The sequence below is a fragment of the Pezoporus occidentalis genome, unplaced genomic scaffold, assembly GCF_034315485.1.
Source record: "Pezoporus occidentalis ecotype Australia unplaced genomic scaffold, CSIRO_AGI_Poc_V1 ctg25, whole genome shotgun sequence".
In the NCBI taxonomy this organism is placed as follows: Eukaryota; Metazoa; Chordata; class Aves; order Psittaciformes; family Psittacidae; genus Pezoporus; species Pezoporus occidentalis.
The window spans coordinates 507,268-529,350 of NW_026914394.1; the positions used below are offsets into that span (position 1 = coordinate 507,268).

The 22,083-nt window shown below is 44.9% G+C and overlaps 3 protein-coding genes across 6 annotated transcripts in view; 1 reads left to right on the top strand and 2 right to left on the bottom strand.

Annotated features, from left to right (window-relative positions):
* Positions 1-2,062, bottom strand: part of LOC134165818 (selenoprotein Pb-like) — a 92,515-nt gene extending 90,453 nt beyond the window's left edge. The window contains exon 1 of the mRNA XM_062622962.1: positions 2,056-2,062. The gene's annotated coding sequence lies outside the window, so the exon portion shown is untranslated. The remainder of the gene's footprint in view (positions 1-2,055) is intronic.
* The window catches only part of AKR1A1 (aldo-keto reductase family 1 member A1), a 201,056-nt gene that overhangs the window by 101,433 nt on the left and 77,540 nt on the right, over positions 1-22,083 (top strand). The window lies entirely within an intron of this gene.
* TESK2 (testis associated actin remodelling kinase 2) overlaps positions 1-22,083 on the bottom strand; it is a 116,914-nt gene that overhangs the window by 70,829 nt on the left and 24,002 nt on the right. For 2 of the 4 annotated variants that reach the window (XM_062622938.1, XM_062622936.1), the window contains exons 1-2: positions 13,532-13,711; positions 5,077-5,380 (exon numbers count right to left, since the gene is read on the bottom strand). In XM_062622938.1, coding sequence (XP_062478922.1) covers positions 5,077-5,298 — 222 coding nt within the window. In that variant the 5' untranslated portion in view covers positions 5,299-5,380; positions 13,532-13,711. Of the gene's footprint in view, positions 1-5,076; positions 5,381-13,531; positions 13,712-22,083 lie in introns of those variants that run through there. The other 2 variants (XM_062622937.1, XM_062622940.1) reach the window with 2 other exon arrangements.

Genomic DNA, 22,083 nt, shown 5'->3' on the forward strand with positions numbered 1-22,083 from the left:
ACATCAAGTTTTATAAGGAGGAAAGAGTCATTAAAAGGATGCTGCCCCAGCCAAAACAATCCAGAGAACAACTGAGCAGACCAGCAGGTCCTTCAGGTTAAGTACAAATGTACAACACTGAGATCACACACCGAGCACTGGAATCCATGACACTATCTTTGAGGTCTTCAGAACTGAATTAAAAACTGTTGTTACAGGGTGGGTGAGAGGTATATTTGTGTTGTACATGGTGGCAGTGCATGCTGTAGACAAAATACTAGTTACCAGTAAAATATGACCTTTGAATATGTGCCAGTGTCTGCGCAGATGTCTCAACAACTCTTCCAAGTCTTAACTGTTCAAGAAGTCCATAATACCTTTATTTTTAAACATATAGTTTAGCCAGGAGACATAAGGGGCAAAGTATAACCTGAAAACAGATATTCATGCCAACAAAGAGATACTTTTTCTTTTGGGGGGGGGGTGTCAAGTGACCTGTCTATTGTCATAATTTTTGTGTCTGAAATCCTATGAGTTAGTCCCTCACTCTTGTATAGTTCTTACTCTACACTGTTTATTCTAGATAGCAAGTTCTGGCAAACCTAGGTCAGAGGCCAAAAGAAAAAGGTGACATCAAACATCTCTGCACTGGACTCATCAAGGTCTGCAAAATTACCAACACAGAGCCAGCTGTTAATCAAGCAGAGTGGTAATAAAGTCAAAAAGTACAGGAAAAAAAAGCTCTCAATGAGTCACTTTGGGAAAGGCAGATCAGCACTATCTGTCAGATCTACAAGCCAGATGTTTCAGAGATCAAGCCCACCAGCATGACAATGTGCCTGAGAGACACAGTGTCATACTTGACATAAACCATAAATTACAGCAGATAGTGTATGCCAGAGGTACAGAACTACCAGTTTTATCCTAAGTACAAGTATTTAATAAGAAAGAATTATATGTGTGCTCTTCACTCTGCCCCTAAGCACCACTCCACATCAGCCCTGTTTCTCATTCCACATTAGACAGCATGATGCTGCTTATCTTTAAGGCACCTTGAAGACGTGAAATAAATACGAGAAACAGGATCCTAGCCCCAGGCACAGGGTATGTATTTAGACAGGCCACATTCCCTGATCAGCCAGCACTTTTGAAATTCGGAGCACATGAATCTGACCACACAAAATAAAGACTAAAAACTAATTGACTGAGTACCATCATTCCAGGGTATTCAAATAGCAGGCCTGACCGCATAAGCATGTACAGAGTGAATAACCTGAGGATACTGGATCTTTGCAACCACCACTCCACTTTGTATTCAGACTTAGCCTTGCAGCTGGGAAGTGCTAGTTTTGTAGTTTGTGAAGTCCATACATCACAGAGTACACTGACATATTTCCAGCACTTGCTTCTCAAGGGTATCCATATGATATCAGCCCATTGTATCTTGTTTTTCAGATGGCTTTGATGTGTCTTACAAGACATCTTCGTAAATAAGCCTGACAAATGTAACCTAGAAGGAGCTACCATAGTGTAGTAGTTCCATAATCAAAAGAGTAACTAGTGGTTCACAGGTAAACCGGTGAGATTATCAAGCAGGACTCCAGAGGAATACACCTGACATCAAACCAGGGAGTAAAGGAGGCACAAGAACTTCTGAGACAGGATTAGAATTCAAAGTGATTTTGAACTTCTTGAAGGGGGCAATACACACACACACACACACGAGAAAAGCAGCATTATTCAACCTACTAGGGATTACTAGGTAAAACCTGCTGCAAAACCGGGAAAAGTGTGTAGCCAGAAATCTTGCAGAAAGGATCTCAAGTTACAGGGGATCATAAACTAAGTGCTTAGTGCTTGGGGCTGTCAGTAAGCTGTAATGCTGGAATGAGACGGCTGACTTCCATCTCAATATTTTCTTTGGAGGCACCCATGCTCAAGTGCTTAGCACTTCAGCTCTAAAAGATAGTGTATTTTACATTATGCTTCATACATCTTATATTCATAGGCTCATCTTTGCCCATCCACCATAAAACGACTATTTCATTAACCCATTTTTTTTAAGGCATTACACACCTTTCTCACTGCTCGCAGGAATAACCTTCCCAGGTGTATGCTTGAGATACAAACCATACTGACACACTGCTTAGAGTATTTCAAAAAATGGAATTTTTTCCCCTGATGACTGATTCTGAATAATAGATCTTGACTCCTTCAAGGTTAAAAGCACAGTTAGAGGTGGTCAAGACTGTGGCCCTGTTGACTTGAATTCTGTCTTCAAATCTGTTCTCTGCCTGTCCCAGAGATAATCTCTATAAGGCTGCACTAGCTTTAGGTAGTTTAGTTTTGTCAGAGCATATTCCGTGATAAACAGAACTTATTCTTCTCTGATACACATAATTCAACTCTCTAGCTACTGGGGATGGGGGAGCTTTCAACAGTTAATCTCCCACATCATTACAACAGCAGTGATGTATATATTAATGATCATACGTGTTATGAGGGACACATCTAAGCTGTAATGTATCCCTATTCCCAAGTTAAGGGAATCAAATTCTGCCCACTGTACTAGACTGTATTTAAAAACGAGTTTCCACAGAAAGGATGGAGGGGAAGAAATCACTGAAAACAATTGCCTGTTACATAGCAAAACAAAAATCCCAAACCCTCAAAACAGACCAAGCATTCTTGCTAAATCCCTTGAGTAAACCCAATGTTTGATACTCTGAAACAATAGACAAAAGATGATTGAAAAAGCTCTGGTGACATGGGGATTTCTTTTTAAGACACCTTTGTTAATTTAAAGGGAAGCCTTTACTGCTTTTGTAGAGTTACTTACGCAGCAAGTCTAAAACTATTCTGGATTTTTTTCCAAGTTCAATCATTTAGCTGGGAGCTTGCAGATCAAACTGAACTTTAACTGTGTCAGACCATGAGGCTCTCCTTCCTGGAAGCACATCAAGGTTCTTGCATGAAATCTGATCATCAGCACAGTAGGATTAATGGCAGAGGTGGTCAGACTGATAAACTAGCAGAACAGAAACCTGATTAAACAAGTATGGAACTGCACCTAAGATAAGGTCATAATGCATTCTCAACCCTTTGCACCAAAGCTGAAGCCAGACCTTGTTTGAAACTGATGTGAAAGAAAAGGCTTTATCACTCATTGTCTCCCTGCAGGAGGTCTGTGGTTGTTGCTGGGAAAACAGACACTAGATACTCAGACTACCACCATCGCTTAAGAGTAATGCCACTGACTGAGACTGACACCACGTGATGTCTAGTTTAGCTGACTAAATGGGAAAATAGCAGGGGAAGGTTTTTAAAGAGTTGGAAGGCTTATGTATGCACAAGAAGATAAACTGGGCATCAGGGATCCCTCTCAATCAATGTAAGTTCTCAAACAGCTGTTTACCACTGTATGCCACTACCTGACAAAACCAAGTCCTCTCAAAGTAAGATAACAGATCAATCACGATGAATGTGGGAAATTTACCTTTACTTTTAGCCACTTTTCCTCCATCTATTTTTGTTTCCTAGCAACCACTAATACCATACTTTTCTGCCAGATATGGAAGCACCTTGTCTCAGAGCACTTCTCCATGATGCTACTCACCAGTGCATGGTAGATTATTAGTTAATTCACCTACTCTGTTCACAAAGTACATAGCTACTCAACTACAAAACTTTTTGAAGTCCCAACATAAATATGACTGTCAATACCACTATATGATAAATTTATAACCTAAGCACTGCAAAATACAGGTATTAAAGAGGGTTAAATCCCAAATTTACAGAATAGGGAAAGACACAAAGTCTAATCTGCAACACTGATAGAAACCTGAGACATAACTACTCCAAAATATGAATTATAAAATTCACACAAACAAACCAAAGTCTGATACTCCCCAGTTAAAGATTACCTAATTCTATTTGTACCTTTATACACTTCACAGCAGCTTCACCATAAAAGCTGTACAGATGAGTTCCAGTCACACACAGAACTTAAAATATCAGCTCACTTCATATTAAGAAATGTCTAGATACAAAATCAGTTGCTAGAAAATGCATTACAGAAAGTTTTCCAAACAGGTAAATAAGAAAAAATGTTATATGGAGATATAAATTATTTTAATGATTATTAAAGCAACATAAAATTAACTTTCATTTTCTAATTCACGTGTCTATTCACAGCAATAAAGCTGAATAAGAGGTTTCTTTTGTTTAACTTCTTAAAGACCACATGAGGTGCATGGAATGGGCACAATATACTGTGAGATAAAGTCTTCTGGCATTTCACTAAAATGGAAACTATTTCGAAGGTGACTTTGTTTAAAGTCAGGAACTAGAACAAGAAAAAAACTTCTGCAGTGCCTGAAAGCCTGGAAGTCAACTCAGTGTCCTATTCCTCTACAACAAAGCTTACAAGAACAGTCAAAACAACAGAAATATTAGGAACACTACAAAACTGGGGTTACCTGTATGGTTTCACAGAGATCTTACCCACTTCCCAGATTCATAGCAGCAAGTCACTGACAACATCAGATTTTCTCATTCAGACCACTTACTTCAAACCAATCTCTGACTGAGTTAGAAGCATGGAATAACAAGTACCAAAGGAAACAGAAGAGCAGCTAACCTTATGGTAATTTCAGTGCAATCATTTTTTTGTTTGTTTCAATTTTGGTGTAGTGTTGGGAGGCAAAGACTATCAAAGGAATGAGTGCAATCCCACAAAACTAATAAACTAACTAAATTAAAGACATTCATACTTATGTATGAGAGAACCAATAGCCATTGGTGTTTAATACACTACATGATGGCAAAAATACATAGCAGAGTCCAAAAGATGAATCAATTTTTTCAGCTTTTACTGTTTCTCCCAAAGAGCCCCTACAACTCTGCAAATAAATTACAAGTGATAAAAAACAGCTGGAAGAGTGACAGAGAAAATATCTGAGGCCTGCAAGGTCTTCACCACTCATCCCAAGTAAAGCAAATACAGTTGTCTTCCATTAAAAGAACTTTACTGATACTCTCAGACACTCTCAGCACCAAACACTGCGCAACATGAAGAGGAAAGAACTAAACACACACCTTGAACACCTCAGAGAAGAAACCAGAGCCAATTTTCTCACATGTGAAGTCATCAAGACGAGTAAGTCTGGAAAAGGCACTTATCAGGGCTCTGTACGAAGAGGTACAAACTCTTCCTATCTGGGATGCAGTCCCTTCTCCTCCAGTGCCACCATCCAAGTCTTCAGCGCGCTCCAGGCGTGGTGGAAATCCAGCTATTGAATTCCGCTTACTTCGGTCCATTTTGAAAACAAGGTTTTATTTTGCTAAGGGAGGACTTCTCACATCTTAGGTAATTTGCTGTCTCCTCTACTCTTGTTGGATCCTAAAATACAGGAAATTGAGATTACCATTATTGTAAACATATCTAATAAGTTTGATAGAAAACCACAACCAATCACAAAGCATCATCAGCAAAGACAGACAATTAAATTTTCATTTAGATCCACAGAAATACCCTATGCTCTGCCTATTACAAGATGAATAAGTCTGGAATTCATAATTTCACTGGTAATAAACAACTTTCATTCCCTCCCCCGGCCCATTTCTTTTTTAATTAAGTTCTGGTTGCTAAAGCAAGTAACTAAGCAGAAGGAAACCCACAAAACGTAATGTTCTATTTACTTCAGTAGCAGCTCGTGACCAATCAACCGCTATTCCAAGAAAGCATTTCACACTGGGTTCAAACTTAAACAGGGGAAGTTCTGGTTAGATCTAAGGAAGAAGTTCTTTACTGTGAGGGTGGTGAGGCACTGAAACGGGTTGCCCAAGGAAGCCCTGGCAGTGTTCAAAGCCAGGTTGGATGGAGCCTTCAGTGACATGGTTTAGTGCAAGGTGTCCCTGCCCATGGCAGGAGGGTTTGAAGTAGATGATCTTAAGGTCCTGTCCAACCCTAACTACTCTATGATGAGTAGGGACTGCGCAAGTGATCCCTAACTATACAAAAAAATAGATCAACTTTCAGTTAACATAAGGGAAATTATTAGCTATTAATAACACTAGCTGGAGCACTAAAACCTTTGTTTTTAAAGCTTCCACCTATAAGTGTTCCAAGATTAATTCCTTAACTGGTATGGACATAAGTTTATATCCACTAAAGATCTAGCCCTCATATTTATAAAAACATCAACAATCCTGCTACAAACCCAAAGCTTGTCCCCACAAACACACATTTTAAAGCTATATTCATTTCAGTTCAACTCAATACACAGCAAACAAGCCACATTTGCCAAGCAGGAGAAAAGAGAAGAAAAAGGAAAGAAATTTAAAAAAAAAAATCCCAACCCAAGAAGTAAGGAAATTTTTTGTTTTTAAGAGGCTGATGAAGTACTCTGTACAACTCTGGAGCCCATCTGATTCAGCCTGGACTGTCAAACTTTACAGGTAGCCTACTTTCATTATTGTTATTACTATTATTATTATTTTTAACTTTATACTTAGGAGGTTATTCATCTTTTCCACACTTAGCTGTTCATTTACAGCAATTTGGTAAGCCCCTTATAAAACCTGAGCAAAGCAAGCAGTCACAAAGAAACCAGATTTCTCTATCCCCTCCCCACCTCTGAGGGTGAATGAAAACCTGGAGGGAGGGGAAGGAAACCATAAAATCTAGAATAAAAATGGTGGACAAAATAATCACCAAGCAGGGAGCAGGGGATTCTACTTCTGTTTACACAGATGTACAGAACCAGAACAATACACTAAATTTGAAGAGCATTTCAAAACCAGAAGCACACCAGCTGTCCTCTGAATATACAACAGCGCTGCAATACCCACGTGTTGTATGCTGTGTATCTTTCAGAGGTGCTCTGTGCCAACACATCAGAACAACACATAGTCCTTCCCTGCCTTCAGAAGTAAGCTCTGGTGAGCTGCATGGAACTTGAGCTTGTACTCTCCAAGAAAAAAAAAACACACACCATCACCACTAAAAAACTCCGTATTTTTCAAGGGTGTTTATTTCAAACATCTTAACACTTACCTCTAAAAAGGAGTCAGTGGGTATGAGAGATCCTTACCAGGACCTGATTAAGAAAATTTAATCTCTCTCAAACCCCACATCATGGTATTCCTACAGAGTTTTATGTGCAGCCTCCTACATGCGTGAGCTTACTGCACGTTTCAGATGATAGTACTACACAGCCTAACGTTATGGTGTGGCCGACTGCCACACAGATCATCAGGATCCAATTTCTGACCTCATATTCTTACCCCATGAGCCTTGAGGGTCTGGAAATGGTACAGAAGCACCATGGGAAGATAAAGCCTGTTATATATCCCCAGATGAGAAAAATAGCTCAGAGAACCTCCTCAGCTGCAGAGAAGATGCCCAGGAATTTCCAAGGCACACTTAAATAATTCCTTTTGATCTGAAAGGACCAAACTATAATTTGGTTACTTTGCAAGGAGATAAAGAAAGAACTGTCTATGGAAGGAGGACTGATGGGAAACCTTGGTGTTAATAATTCATTTTCTGGAACAGGAGATGGAAGGATCTTCAGAGACTGACCAGAAAAACTGCTGCAATTGAAGAAACATTTTTTTAGAACTTATTTGCACCACAGTATCCCCATGTGCTAGACACTCTCCAAGGAAGGGAGCAAGCACTTGCCCCAGAAATCCACAGTCTGACATTCCAGTAGCACAGTAATGCCATATGACGTGGCCCCTGGAGCTTATAGACACCCCCGCTAAACCCAGTGAAACACATCCACACTGCAGCCCAGCAAACTAAACCAACCTATAAATCAGGACTAAATTCAAGCAAGAGAGATGCAAAAACAAAATAGGGAAGACTGCTGTTGCCTTAACCAGAGGAAGATATCAAGTTAGGTAAGCTATCTTAAATGGGAGGAAAATCCTAGGTCTGTCTTAAGCATCCAGACACCATTAACAAAAGATCAGCTCTCAACATAGTCTCTCAATCTATCTAACAAAAACAAAACAAAAAATCCCTCTCACACATACACATCCTTTTGATTGAAATCACATGGTGAACTTTGCAAAACTCTGCACAAATCCCACAATGAAAGAAGAGATTCAAAGTACTTCGCACAACATAAACCCCAAAAGGTTTTGCCATCTGGATTCCCAAGTAACCCATTCCTCCATTTTTGCCTGCTGGTTTGCCTTCTTTCCAGACAGCTACAAAAAATCCTTGGAAATTACTAGGATAGAGCACCATTTGTCTAGTATTCTGCCCAGGACTGCATACACAGAATGAGAGGAAGAATTTAAGTGGGCACCATTCCAAGTGGGCTCCTGTCATTCTGGCCAATTAAACTAATGGTCACATTCTCCATGAAATCAAGCAAGGTTTAATCGACTTTCAAGTCAGTCTGAGGTACTTTAATTTACTACCTTGTATGATTAATTAAAGTGCCCTGAACAGAATCCAAGACTATCCTGCAAATCCTGTAACCAACTAAGAGGTTGTTGGATGGGTTTTCTTCAGCTTCAAAATTCTACAGCTGTGTTCAACAGCCAGGTAAAAAAGAGACACTGAACACTTTAAAAACAAAACAAAACAAAACACGTCCCAATAAATTCTCAGCTTTCAGAACAATTTTTCTGACATCTTTATACAAGAAAAATGCTCCCCACTCTGCCAAGACAGAAATAACTTAGAAATGCACCTCTTAAAATGCATACTTGCCCTACTCATCCATTTATTACATTACTGAAAAGCACAACTGCAGCATATTTCATATCCTACCACATTTTCATTTATTGGTAAATGACATTGAAGAAAAAGAATCCATGTTAGCATTATATGAATATCAGTTTCTCCACTAAAAGAAAGCCTTGACTTTTTAATCATAGAAAGTACTATAAATACAAATACTGTCAGCATTTCTTTGGCTATGTAGAGGTTTGGTTTTCAAAACCAATGCATAAGACTTCATTTGAAGATGGAAACCCCACAATAGCACATCAAGTTATACCCCACACTAACAATGTAAAACTAACAGGTGACATATATTAGCCAGTACTTAACATTTTCTATTTCATAGACATAAAAAGGGACAAGACTTCTCAACTTTAGCAGCATCCCTTTATACCTCAGGGCATAAAACAAGATCTTTCCAAAAAAAACATTTCAATTCATTACTAAGATGTTTTCTGTCCCCAGTATCTTTATAAATATGTGCATATTTGCACTCAAATGTCAAACTCACAATTTCCTAAAAGATGGCCTTAACAACAACCATTTTTAGACAGAAGACTGTCGCTAGGCATTCAGCCTGGAAAGCCATAAATCTGGTGGATGCATGGTATTAATTTGAAAAGGTTTTCTGAGGAACAAGATGCCAAAGCTTTGACATAAGTAATTTGCCAAGAGTTAACTATTTAAACTCACAGTCTGATGTAGCTTCAAAACCCAGCACTACAGAAACATGAAGGAATTCTGCTGGCAAGTGTCACTCAACAACTTGGGGGGGTGAGGGAGAAAATTCACTGTAGTAACGTGCAAATTTCAGAAAAGCTTCAAGGGAGCATAAAGAACAAAATCTTCCAAAGATAAAATTGACTTTGAAGTCATTTGCCTGCAGGAAAAAGAAAAAATGGGAATGAAACATGAGAACTCAAACTAAACAGGTAACGAGGACCAGGCATTCCACAAGTTTATTCTCATCTGCTGTCATCCCCTTTCCTAACAGAGGGAAGTTCCTTGGTTTGTCTGCAACTTGACTTTGGGAGAAAGATAGTACCAAATATTTACAGACAAGGTAGCTATAAGTACCAGAGCTTGCACTGTGTTTGGCCAAGCTCATCCTGAAGCTGAAGTTTTTTTGACTGCTTTTACAGGACAAGTCTCAAGTGCAGTTTATAGCCTCAGTTACCACACTGTGCTTGAATGTGAAAACCTCAACATTTTCTATTTTCATTTAGGTAACATTTTGCTTTAATTTCATCTCCCCTTTAGGAGATAATTCCTAGCTCTAGCCAGTACTGTCAGAGCACAAGCTTCCCACAACTAGGGCTGACATTCCCCAGAAAAGACCTGCATTAACCCTACTACACCACTCCAGAAACTAGAAGCCTGCTGAACTGCACTGTGGTTTTATAATGCAAACAAACCTCCAGGAGAGGCTAAGCTGAAACAAACAGTTCATTTATTTTGTGACTGTAGCCAAGTTCGAAACCAGTATGAGAGACTAGCTATTAACTTACTGTAGAGCTCAGGATTCAGGGCCAAGGTTGTAGGTTTAAAAACATTTGCACTAAGCATAGGCATAAATTCTGGCATGTATTTAGAAAGCAAATATAACTGGGGGAGCTAAGAGGGGAGGAATATTAAAAACCCACAAACAGAAACCCACTTGACCCTTATGCCCACAGTATAACTGCCAACAGTTGCCAGGGTCCAATTATAACACAAAACTACACCTCCACAGAAGACCTTGCAAAAATCCATTCCTCTCCTAGCCTGGGTTTAGTCACTCCAAGCCACAGTGCAGACAGACTCCAGCCTAGTTACAGAGCATCACTAGAGTTAAATAATCACTCAAGTAGATCATGTACAATACACAGCTGCTGCTTCAAATGGATAATTTAAATATATTATGTTTGCCTAACAAAACAGAGCTCAGTAAAGACACTGAGAAGCAGCTTATGCCTTCCAGGTGTCAGCAGGCTGACGTTTGCTTAGCTCTTCAGAAAAACAAGGGGAATGAAAGCCTTCCAGTACCACCAGGCATTGTGTCACATCTCAATAATCAAGGAATTTCCCCTTCAGCCTCTCTGCCAGGTTTATGACTGAGGGCTGATAGCTCTATTAGCAGGACAGCCTTCACAAGAGACAGGAAACAACTTTCAGTTGTTTTGATGCAGCCAGTGAGACAATCCAGCACAGCACAGGCAAGAAAAGAGAACCAGAACGCTTGGATGAAGCCAACAGGCTGCATTTCATACCTGACTGACCTCTCTTGGACACAATCTTATACACCATCACACGAGGCAGTCAGTATCAGTGTTTTCCAGCTAAAAGTATCATCTCCACAAATATTTAAAGCACATTCTGTAACCTACCCTTAAAATACAGCTGAAACACCACTCCATGCTACTGGCTTCGCATTACAGTGAAACACCAGGTTTAATTCAGGTACCAGCTGCACAAACCAAACAGTAACAGAGTCTTGACTTGAGAATTTTTGAAGTGAGCACAGGGCTTCCCAAATCTGTTGTTGTTGTTAAGGTAGTGGGGACATTGAAGTCTGCTGGTATTTATGTATCAATCTGAAACACCCTGGGTAACAAGGGGAAACATAGAACTCACACTTTGTGTACAGTCAGCCTTTAAAAGCACATCTCAACTACATTCCTGGTTGCAAGAGCTATTGCAGCTCCCAGTGCAGGCAATGGGATGAATAATCATACCAAAAAAGTAGCTTAGCCACTACCAGAAATGTGCTCAACTTAAGAAAAAGTGACAGGACCATATGAAAAGCAGCTTACTATCTAAGTCAAAAAGAGGACTGGGCAACAGACAACAGATGGAGCCAGGGTGATGGAGTTGCCAATTATTAGATGTACTTATCGATAAATACACAACTTCAAGAGAAGATACAAGGGAATAAGCAGGAAAAGGGTTTTAAAAAAGAAGAACTATGAACATTTTCCCTTTTAGAGCTTGCCTAGAAGAGCACTTGCTGTTGTGCCAGGCTGCAAGATACCATGCTGCAAGGATACAATAAAAAGCTCTGCCATTGTGCAAATGCATGGTTCTCTGCTACAGGAAGAATACAGAAAGGGAACCTATGATGCAAGTGAACCACAGGCTTCATTCCTTTCTGCAGCAGACACCGAGCAAAAGTCCTCTTCTTTAACACTGCATTTCTTTCATGAATCTGTAAAATCATTTGCATAAAGAATTCCAATAGCAGAAGCAAGTGTATAGAGTCAGTGGGTACAATGGGAGGCCTATACCACCACCACAACACCGCATCTGAACCAACTTTCTGCTTCCACAGTCACAAAAATATCATAGAATCATAGAACAGTTAGGGTTGGAAAGGACCTTAAGGTCATCCAGTTCCAACCCCCCTGCTATGACGAGACCATGTCGCCCAAGGCTCTGTCTAGCCTGGCCTTGAACACTGCCAGGGATGGAGCATTTACCACTTCTCTGGACAGCCTATTCCAGCGTCTCACACCATCCTAAAATATTAAGCACTGAAGTGAGGATTGCTCCATCCCTATCTCCTGATCTGCTCCCGTTGCCGGCTGCTCACCCTAATGAAACAGCACAATTCCAAGCAAAAAAACACAGGAGAGAGCACACACACACACCACCAGGTACAGTGAACACACCCCTCTGCCTTCAGTTCAAGTTATTTGTGTTCTACCTGCAAGTTTTACAGGAAAAGAAACCAAAATGGACAATGGAATCACACAGCTGTACAGTATACTTCTTGCAAGAGTCAGAAAATGACATTTTTATTGGCCTATCAGGATATGGTATGCAACAATAATTTCCAAAGATGATGACTAAATGGAAAGGTTTATAACTAGTCCACTGGGCATAGCGGAGGTTCTCATAAAAAAAAAAAAAAATCTTATCTTAGGTTGTAAATTCCACTGCCTAATTAAGCCCATGGAACTGTAAAAGCCTGTTGATTCTGCAGACAATAAAACAGGCTAGAACTCTGATCTCTGCTGAAAAATATATCATTTCAGTTGAAGCAGAAAGGCTTCTCATAAATTAGCCTAAATATTAGCTGCAAGACTTTTTTAGGGGAACAAAGAGAAACGTGTAAACTTGCATAAAACTAGTACTCCTGAAATTTCAGCTTTCACCTATCAAGGTACCACCTATCAGAATACCTAAGTGGAAAGTCCTCCGTAAGTAAAGCAAATGTACTTCCCACCCTCAAAGGAATACAACATGAAAAGCGATCATCTGCATTTATACAGCACCTTTCATCTGGAGGCCATCAAGCAAACATATACACACATACACCTGAACAGTCGAGCCTGTCATTAAGTCATGATTCACGTACTCTTATGGGGCAGAGCCTGAAACAGCAAAACTCGAGCCAAGCTTTCACACCTCTTGGCAAAATGACCATCTCCTGCGGCTGGGCAAAGCTCCGGCCGTGCTCAGGCAGACCCTTGCTCCCGGATCAGGGCACGAGTTGCAGCCGCCGGCAGCTCAGGAGTCTCACTGAGCCTGACCCGCTCCCCGTCACCCCGCGGGGGAACGCGGCCGCCCCACCGCAACGCATCTCTCCTCTCACCACACCCCCCGGGGCGAGGGGCGGCGGGACCCCGCCGGCTGTCCCGGACCCTCCGCTGGAAGCTGCCGTTCCCCGGAGCGGACCCTCACCTCCGACGCGGGTGTCCCCAACCCTCAGGTCCTTCCCCTCAGCGGGGACCCCGGCGGAACGCGGACACAGACAGACGGACACACGGACACACATACACATACATACTCGCCGCGCGCTACCACAGACGGCCGCGCGCCGGCCGTTACCTGAGCAGCGGCGCCAGCACGGCCTGCGGGCGACGCGGGCTCTCATGGCCCTAAGCCGCGGCCAACTCCCGGCCCTTCAACAAGCCGGCGAGGGTCTGCCGCGCCGCTGCGGCAAGCGCGGGGGCCCCATGTGAGGAGAGAGCCCAGCTGCGGCAACCGGGGCCGGGATCGCCGCGGCTCCTCGCCAATCGGCGCCCAGAGAAGCTGGACGGGCGGCGTCGCTCTGCCAATGGAGGAAGGGAACTTAGGAGGAGGGACTCACAGGTAGTCTAATATGAATATCCTTTTCTAATTGGTCACAGCCACTTGATGGGCAGGCGGCTTGACCAATCAAACGAGAAACAACAACTCCAGAGGGAAGGGAGGGAGCCAGTGGCAGGAAAGAGAGGTGGGCGTTGCTAGGGGCGCCTCGGTTTCACTGGCCAGCTTTTGAGGGCGGGTTATTAATAAGACAGTTAGCCAATAGAAGTGCGGAGCGCCAGTGACGGACGGGAGGAAGAACCAATCACCGTATGTTTATAGGCAGCCGTGGGCTCAAAGCTGTCAGCGGGACGGGTACCCCAAGGGGCGCGCAGGTGCCATGGTGACGGCTGGCCGGGGCGCTGAGGAGAGCCGGCGGCGGAGCGGCTTCGACCTGGGTAGTCCCGGCACCGGCCCTCGTCCCGCACCCGACAGCCACACACACGTAGTGACCGTAATTGGGCTCCGTGACGGCATCCCTGATGTTATTACCCCTAATTACCTGCCTCTATGTTTCCCACAGGATCCATCCCTTCTTCCGGGCTCTTCCTCCCTCCAGCTCCAGCACTGGAGCTTTTCCCTTTTTTTCCAGCCGCCCGCAGCCCTGCCGTGCTGTCAGTCAGAGCACAGAGCATCCTGTTCAGCCCCGCGAGTCCCTGCGTGTAGCCTGCTTAATGCATCTCAAATATTCGGAGGTTTTGGCTGCCAAGCTGTAATAAATCTGTGATTTTTCACAGACAAACTGTTATTCGTCAAATTAGAACTTATCCACATGCAGGCAGTCTGTAACAGGTATAGAAAACGATACCTTTCTTCCTGCTAGGATGCACTGCCAAACTTCAAGTATCCATTCCAACACGTGGCAGGACTAGAACATCTCATTAAATGGTTCTGAGGGGGGGATTGGTTTTGTTTTACATTGACAAGGGACTGATCTTTTTCCCTGACCTCATCTTTGGCAAGAGCTGAGCTATTTTTACTGAAACTCTTCAAAAAAAAAACACAAAGTTCGTTTGCTGTAGAGTCCTGTATAGAATAATCAAATCCCAAACAGTTAAAACTTGCAGAGTGTTAACTCAAAAGGGTCTCAGACAGGAAGAACACATTACCCAGCCTTGCCATTACTAACAGAAAAGACTAATTAGAAAGCATTGGTAATATGTGTTCTCATTATCCTTTGCCATTAAGTTTACATCTAATCTTTTCAGCTCAATCCAGAATTCACTTGGGGGAGTTTCATGTTGGAAACATTAGCACCAACTGTGCAAATAGTACCGAACAGAGATTTATCCTTACGGTTGGATTAAGATCTCTACTCTGAGATTTATTGATTGAATTTAGTCTCAGAATTTCACCCAGGTCTACAGTGAAACTTTCTCTGGGTATTTAACTGCAAAACTCATAACCATTTCTGCACAGGTAACAGATTAAAAGTACTTTGTGTGGGGAAAAGAATCGTCCTGTTTTCTTCATTTTCTGTCTGGATTTCCTTCACAGGAAATTTTCCCACACTCACAAATGTTAAACACCAGCCATATGTAAACATCTATTCTAATGATGGCTTAAACACAGGGTGCAGTGAAGCTTCTGTAATTAAGCCATTAAAAACTTATTATCATGGCTGTCATATTTTAATCAGTGACGAAGCAGATGGAACTACTCAGATCCAGTGTGTTCTGCTCTTGGGCACTCAAGCAGGTTGGAGCTCCCGAATGGGGCTTTTCAGCAAGACTGATCTTTTAGAACTTACCTTGTAAAGTTACATTCATGTTTTGCTGGGATTTATCCAAACAAGTTGGAAAGACTTTGCAAAGCCAACTCTGGAACATCTCCGTCCCCATTCTCTGTGCCAGGGTGCAGTGATCCCTGTAGCCTCGTCCCCTTAAAGAAACCCCAGTGCCTTGTCCTTGCATCTTGCATTCCCCGGTGTCTCTCGCCCCTGCTGGTTTGGAAGTTATTCGTCAGCTTCAAGATGACATCTGGTGGTAGGTTTTTATTACTTCTCTTGCTGGGAGCTAATCCCAGCACTCAAGCAAATGAATTATCTTTCCCCAGTTGCCCATCATAAATTTCGCCTCTTCTCTGCTTCCCAAACAAGATATATGTTGTCTCAGCTTTTGGCCTGCAGATGTCTTACTGGTGATATCCATGAATAAGCATTTATCCCATGGGCTCATGGAAAGGAACATCATTAAAACATGCCAGTGTGATTCAGTAAAGTTAAACCTCAGTTGGAAACGCTCTCACTGTATTTTATACACCACCACATGATGTATGTCAGTGATGATTCCTGGTTTGAGAGGGAAATAAGACAGTCTTATGACCCCTCCTACGGCTTTATCTTAAAGGCCTATGTTTTGAAAGCAGAAAAACATGGGGTTTGCTGGTGACCATGTGTGTTTGTGCCTCAAGAGCATAACCTTTGTCTCAGGAAGTCCCACATCCCTCCTGGCAGCCGGCAGAAGCACCCCAGCAAATCTGTGGCCTTGAAATCTGCAGAAGACTTTTGGAGCCTTCCCAGAGAGAGGAAAATTAACTATGCATCATCATGAAGACTCATCAAAGAGACTCATTACAGGCAAAGTCTTACAGATGTCACAGCGTACTTCGTTCTAACCATCTCTCTCTTTGCATCGCAGAAGGGTCAGGCTGCCTGTAAACACCACAGGAAGCTCTGCTCCCCGCAGGTATTCCCCTTCTCCAGCTGCCCCCAGGCTGGCTGCCCCATGCAAAGTTCAGCCACTCCGAAGAGCAGCTCTGTGGCTTTGCAGTTTGCTGCTCTCAGGCTGACTCTCCTCCACAGACAGACCGTTTTTGCTTTTAAAGGTAACCAGTTTGGCAAAAGAGCAGCCAAGGGTGAATTCACAGGGTGGGGATAAAAATAGGCATGAGACAAGTTGGGTGAGAGCAGGAAGGAGGGGGAATTCCCTTCCTCTGGGCTTTGGAAATGCCCCAGAGGAGAGAAGTCTGGAAGACTTCTCCTTGGGAAAGGGGAATCTGCTGCAATGTGGCCACGCAGATTTGCCTCCCCTGTAGCAGAGCAGGTGTTGCCTCAACAGAGAGGTTCCAAAATTAAACTAATGTCAGGCAAAGGGCACTGTTTTCTCCCCTCCCAAGGGACCAAGAGAGTGGTTTCAATTCACAGCACTGTGATGAGATTGGGCATTTTAGTAATTTAACCCATTTAATACTTCATGTAATGAAACACGTCAAGGAAAAACATCTTCTTTAGATAGGATTGGTCAAATCCGGCCCTGATTCACACCAGCAGGCATCTGGAGCCATGCCACTGGAGCTGGAGGAGTGAGTCCCAGAGGGAATGCCTGGAATTTGCTCTTGTCTAATGCCAGCATTGTCCCTTTCCTAGCCCCTGTCCATGGAAAATGATCCCTTCAGGCTTCCAGTCACACACCAAAACTAGATTTCAGAAAGCATCTTCACAGGCTCCCTGAAGGTGCACCCTCCTGCCTGCACCTCCCTCAGCCAGACTTGCAGGTGCCCTTTGCAGTCCAACATGTTCATGGGAGAGAGGGCATTTCCCACCACTTTGAGCAGAGAAAGCAGAACTGGGGCTGCCCTTGGACTGTGTGCTCCTTGTCATATCATGACCATCCTCCTGACAGCAAGGAGGGCTCTGGATGAGGACTCAATTCTGTCTCACCACCAGAGTGGGCAAGGCAATCAGCATGCCCTCATGCACAAAGCCATGCTGCTGTGACAGTCCCAAACCAGCACCACGAGTCTCTGCATGCAACCTGGCAACCATGGGATTGCCAGAGCATCTTCCACATCATTGCTCTTCCAGGAGGCTGGGCAGAGCCCAGGCAGGAGGCTGACAAGCACCAGGCACCCTGCCTCACGAACCAGAGAGGGCTTGTGCTGGGCAGATGGAAGTTCCCAACTTGGCAGCTGCCATGCTGTGACCAGTGTCATGGTCTTGTGCTCCCCTCCCTGCCCACCATGGCCATCTGCTGTCTTGGCTTCTATCTGGAGCCTGTCCACACTGCGATGGTGCTGTTGCATGGCTATAGCCAGGTTTCTGGTGGCACCATGGGCATTGGAGCAGCATAGATGCTGTGGTGCGCCCAGCTATGAGGCTGTGCAAGCACTGGCATGGTGAGCCACGACTGATCCCATGTCACTGTGCTTGAGTGGTGTCAGCCATGGCAGAGCCCATCAAACAGTGCTCAAGCCCTCAAGAGCTGAGGGGAAAGGGTGAGATCCCACTGCTCAGGGCAGGCTTGGGGCACAGCTCCTCTCAGCAGCCCTACAGGTTTTGGGTTGTCTGAATACAAAATACCAGTTTTGTAGGGGAAAACCTTCAACATCTGACAAAGGTATATCCACATCACGCTCACCAGAGTGCAGAAATACAGACTTGCACTAGCTTGGACTGTGGTGGACACCCAAAGAGACCACAGCCCTATTAAACATTGAGGCCATTAGCTCAAATGACCATCAGTCCCACCTCTCCTGCCCCATGGCAAGGCCCAAAAGAGTTCCTTCTTTGCCTGGTGACCATCCTCATTCCCCAGATAACCCAGCTCCTGTCTGGGATGAAAGCACAGCAGCCTCCCCTCCTCTGGTTACACTCCTCACACTTGCTGCCCTTATGTCTGCAACTACAACGGTACAGAGACCCGTTCCTTTCACGGCACTGAAATCAGAGACCTCTGCCACAGCAGAGCTCTTCAGCTTGGCCACCCCAGCACCGTAGCTCTCCCCTGACTTCCTCGAGCCCTTTCTGCAGAGCTCCAAGACCTACAAGCATCCAGCTGCTACCAGATCCTTCTCAGCTGAGAGATCCCACTCTCAGATCAGCATGCCCCCAGATACATTCAGGTATCCCAGACGCTTAATTTTCCCTGGCTCCCTGAGCCAGCAAAATCCCAGTGTTTGTTGTTCCTTTCCAAGAACAGTTCTTTGCCTCTAATGCTTTGCTGTCTGATCTCCTTGTCTCCTTCAGTTTTGTTCTTGGTTTCTTCCTTCGCTGTGAAGAGCTCTTGAAGCGGAAGATGAGTCAGGAGAGATACGCAGGGGGAAGAAGACAAGCTCCCTGCCTTGAAGTCAGGTTCACTGCCTGCGTCATTGTTATTAAAAATAGATGAATGGCAGTGTTCTTTGCATTGGAGGAGAGACAGAGGAGATGCAATATCCCGGGCTGCTGGGCAAATGCTCCCTCTGCCTGCCTGCAAGTCACCCATAGCATCTCCTGCTCTTTGATAAATTCCTTTTTTTCTTGGCTCTGACTTGTGGGATTTAATTTGCTTCCCATAAAAAACTGTTAATATTTCAATCTTGGGGAGCGGGGGATGACTCACTTTGGATTAGCTCTTCTGCTCCACTCAGCTGGCAACCAGCTCCCTTGGGAACTGAAAATCCCCGAGTTCTGAGTTGAGTCCCTTTGAGAGCAGCCCCTCTTCCTATCCTGCAGTAAAGTGCTCCACGAGGATGAGAGCAGCCATCTAGGGGTGATATACTGGCCTGTGTAACCCAACACCAATCCTAATCATGCCCAGTCCTTCCGAAAAAAAGGAGGTTTGCAGGGGGGCATGGAGCAGGCTGGGATCCACTGAGCTCTTTGCGAGGCCAGGGTGAGATACCCCATCCCTGGCAGTGTTCAAGGCCGGGTTGGACGGGGCTTTGAGCCACCTGGTCTAGTGGACGGTGTTCCTTTCCATGGCAGGGGCTTAGAACTAGATGAGCTTTAAGGTCCCTCCCAACCCAAACCATTCTAGATTGTATGTGTAACAGTGCTGCTCCCAGTGCCCCATGGCAAAGGGCAGAGGAGAGAGGGGCACAAGAAATGGGATGATTTACCAGAGGGCTCCCATTGCTGCCACCACTCACCTCCATGCTGCAAAAAGGAGGTGATCACTCTTCAGGTTGTGTGGGGCCGTGCTAGGTGGCAGTGGCAATGGGACCAAAGCCTCACCACTGCTCTGCTCACTACGGGGGCTGAGGGCACAGCCCGAGCACTGAGCTTACACGTCTCTCCCAGGACCAAGATTTCCCTCCCTCCTACCTATACCCTGACTTCCCCTCAGCCCTTTTGCTGCCACTATTTTCCACTCATTTATTTTCTGTGATCTTCTTCTTCCTATTAAATTAACGTAATCAACATTATCATCTCTGGCCTGCTCCGTGCTTTGGCCACCGGCCAGAAACGAAAAGACAGGAACTAAATAAAGCCACTGCAAAAGAGAGCGTGGAGACTGGCAGAAGTTGATGGTTTTGAGCACAAAACTTTCTTTCAGAAGTTATTCTAAGTCTTCAACTCTTGCTGCTACCCAGACCTGTCTGGCCTAGGCACTGCATGGGTTTGCCAAGGGCGTTTTCAGTCATCCTCAAAGACAGCTCAGGGCAACTACCCCTGAGCACATCAGAGCACCTACATAACCCACACGGACACAGGGGGCTGCTGCCTGGTGTCTAAGGGGAGCGTTTTTGCTGTTCCATGAGAAAGGCTGTGCACCAACAGGGAGATGTTGAAGTGCCCCTTGGTTCTGCTCCCTTCTCCAGGGTGGGAGAGCAGCAGTGTCACCACAAAAACACCGTCATGCTGATGCAGTCACTTCTCTTGCTTCCAACCGCCCCCTCCGTGCTATGGGGAGCGGAAGATGCCTCATTAGTGTGTTAATCACAGTCCTAATGAGTGCAGGGATCAGCTAAAGTAATAGCAGTGACCTGCAGGGGGGCTCATCTGCTCAGGTTTATCGTGCTGCTCACAAGACCCTTGGGGAAATGCCAGCCCATCGCTCTCCTTGTCCCCCAGCTGCTGAAAACACCCGTGCCATGTCTATATGCTTAATTAAAGCAGAGGGACCGGTAACCTTGACGACTGGGAGCCACTGTCTGTAAGCCAGCTGAGATGGATATCGTTCTGGCGTCTCCAGAGAGAGAGACCAGAGAAGAGATGCGAGTCAGAAGCTTGCAGGCGTTGGACTTGCTCATGAACTGTGGTCACAGCCAGCAGTGCTGACATCCCTGGGGCTCATGTCCTCCCCAAGGATGGGTGTCTGGAAATACCCTGGTCTCTTGCTGGGGAGACGTGGCACACTTCCCACCACCATGAGGTGCTAGGTTAGGGATGCACACTGCAGCACCAAGAGCCCAAGCTTGTCTGGTGCAAAGGGGTTTTTGTTCTGCACGGCAGCCCTGTGGTGACTATGGGGAGTAGAAGACTTAAAACTTACCAAGAAGTTGTAAATACACTTAAAATAATTCCCCTTAGAATTGGGACATTTGTACAAGCCCAATCACTTCTGCCTTAATGGGACGCCAGAAAATGGTACATGTGGTTTTGGTGGTGGTAAGTAGCAAGCAGCTGCTCCAATGAGGGGCAGAGATTTAATGTTTGGGTTTTTTTTAATGAGCTGGTAAAAGATGTGATCAGTTCTGCATCAGTGTTCTCTCACTGCCCCTGAACTGAGGGCAGGAGTTCCAGAGGATTGCACATTGAAGAAGGAAGGCAACACTTCTGGGGGAACAAAAATGTTTCCACCTTCTTCCCCTGCCCTGTGGTGCTGCAGACACGGGTATTGGAATGGGGAAGGGGAGCCACAGCCCTGCCTCTGCCAAAGCAGCATAAGAGAGTGTCAGCAAGAACCACAGGTGCCTTCGAGGCCCCGTGTTCTTTGTACCTTCCAGGCAAAGGGCACTTTCACAGGTCAGAAAGGCCCCAAATCTCTGTGTGTTTCTGTGAGAGTTGATGGGACAGGACAGGAGGGCTTGCTCCATCTGCACCACATGAGGCTGGGCTGGGGAGGAAGCACCATTACAAGATATTTGCAAAGAGGTTTTTGGTCCTTCCTGAGGAGACAGGGTGCCTGGCTGGGCACCTGCCCACTGCCAGCTTTGCAACGGGGTTTCTTCCTCAGAAATGCTGACCAGAAGAGAGCAGTCAGTCTTTCTGAAGGACCTTCACAGTGCCTGGATGGGGCTGGCCAGCACCCAGGAGGCTGGGAGGGATGTGGGGCCATGGGGCTCCCCATGGGCTGCAGAAACCAGCAGTGGCATCTTGAGCACCCAGCTCAGCCCTGGCCAGGACAGCACTCAGGGGTGCTTGGAGCAGTGCACGGGTACTCAAAAACAGTGCAGAGGCCCCAGGGCAATGTCCTGTGTTGGACTTGGCTGCTGTCACCATCCCTGTATGGAGCAGAAGTGGGGTGCCAGGCTCAACTGGGGGTGCCAGGGGCAGATTGGGGGGTGTCGAGGGCCTGGACCCGGATCACTTGGACCAGCACAGAATAATGAAGTGGTTCAGAACCAGACCAGGGATGCACAGCACATGGAAGGACGAGACTGGGGCC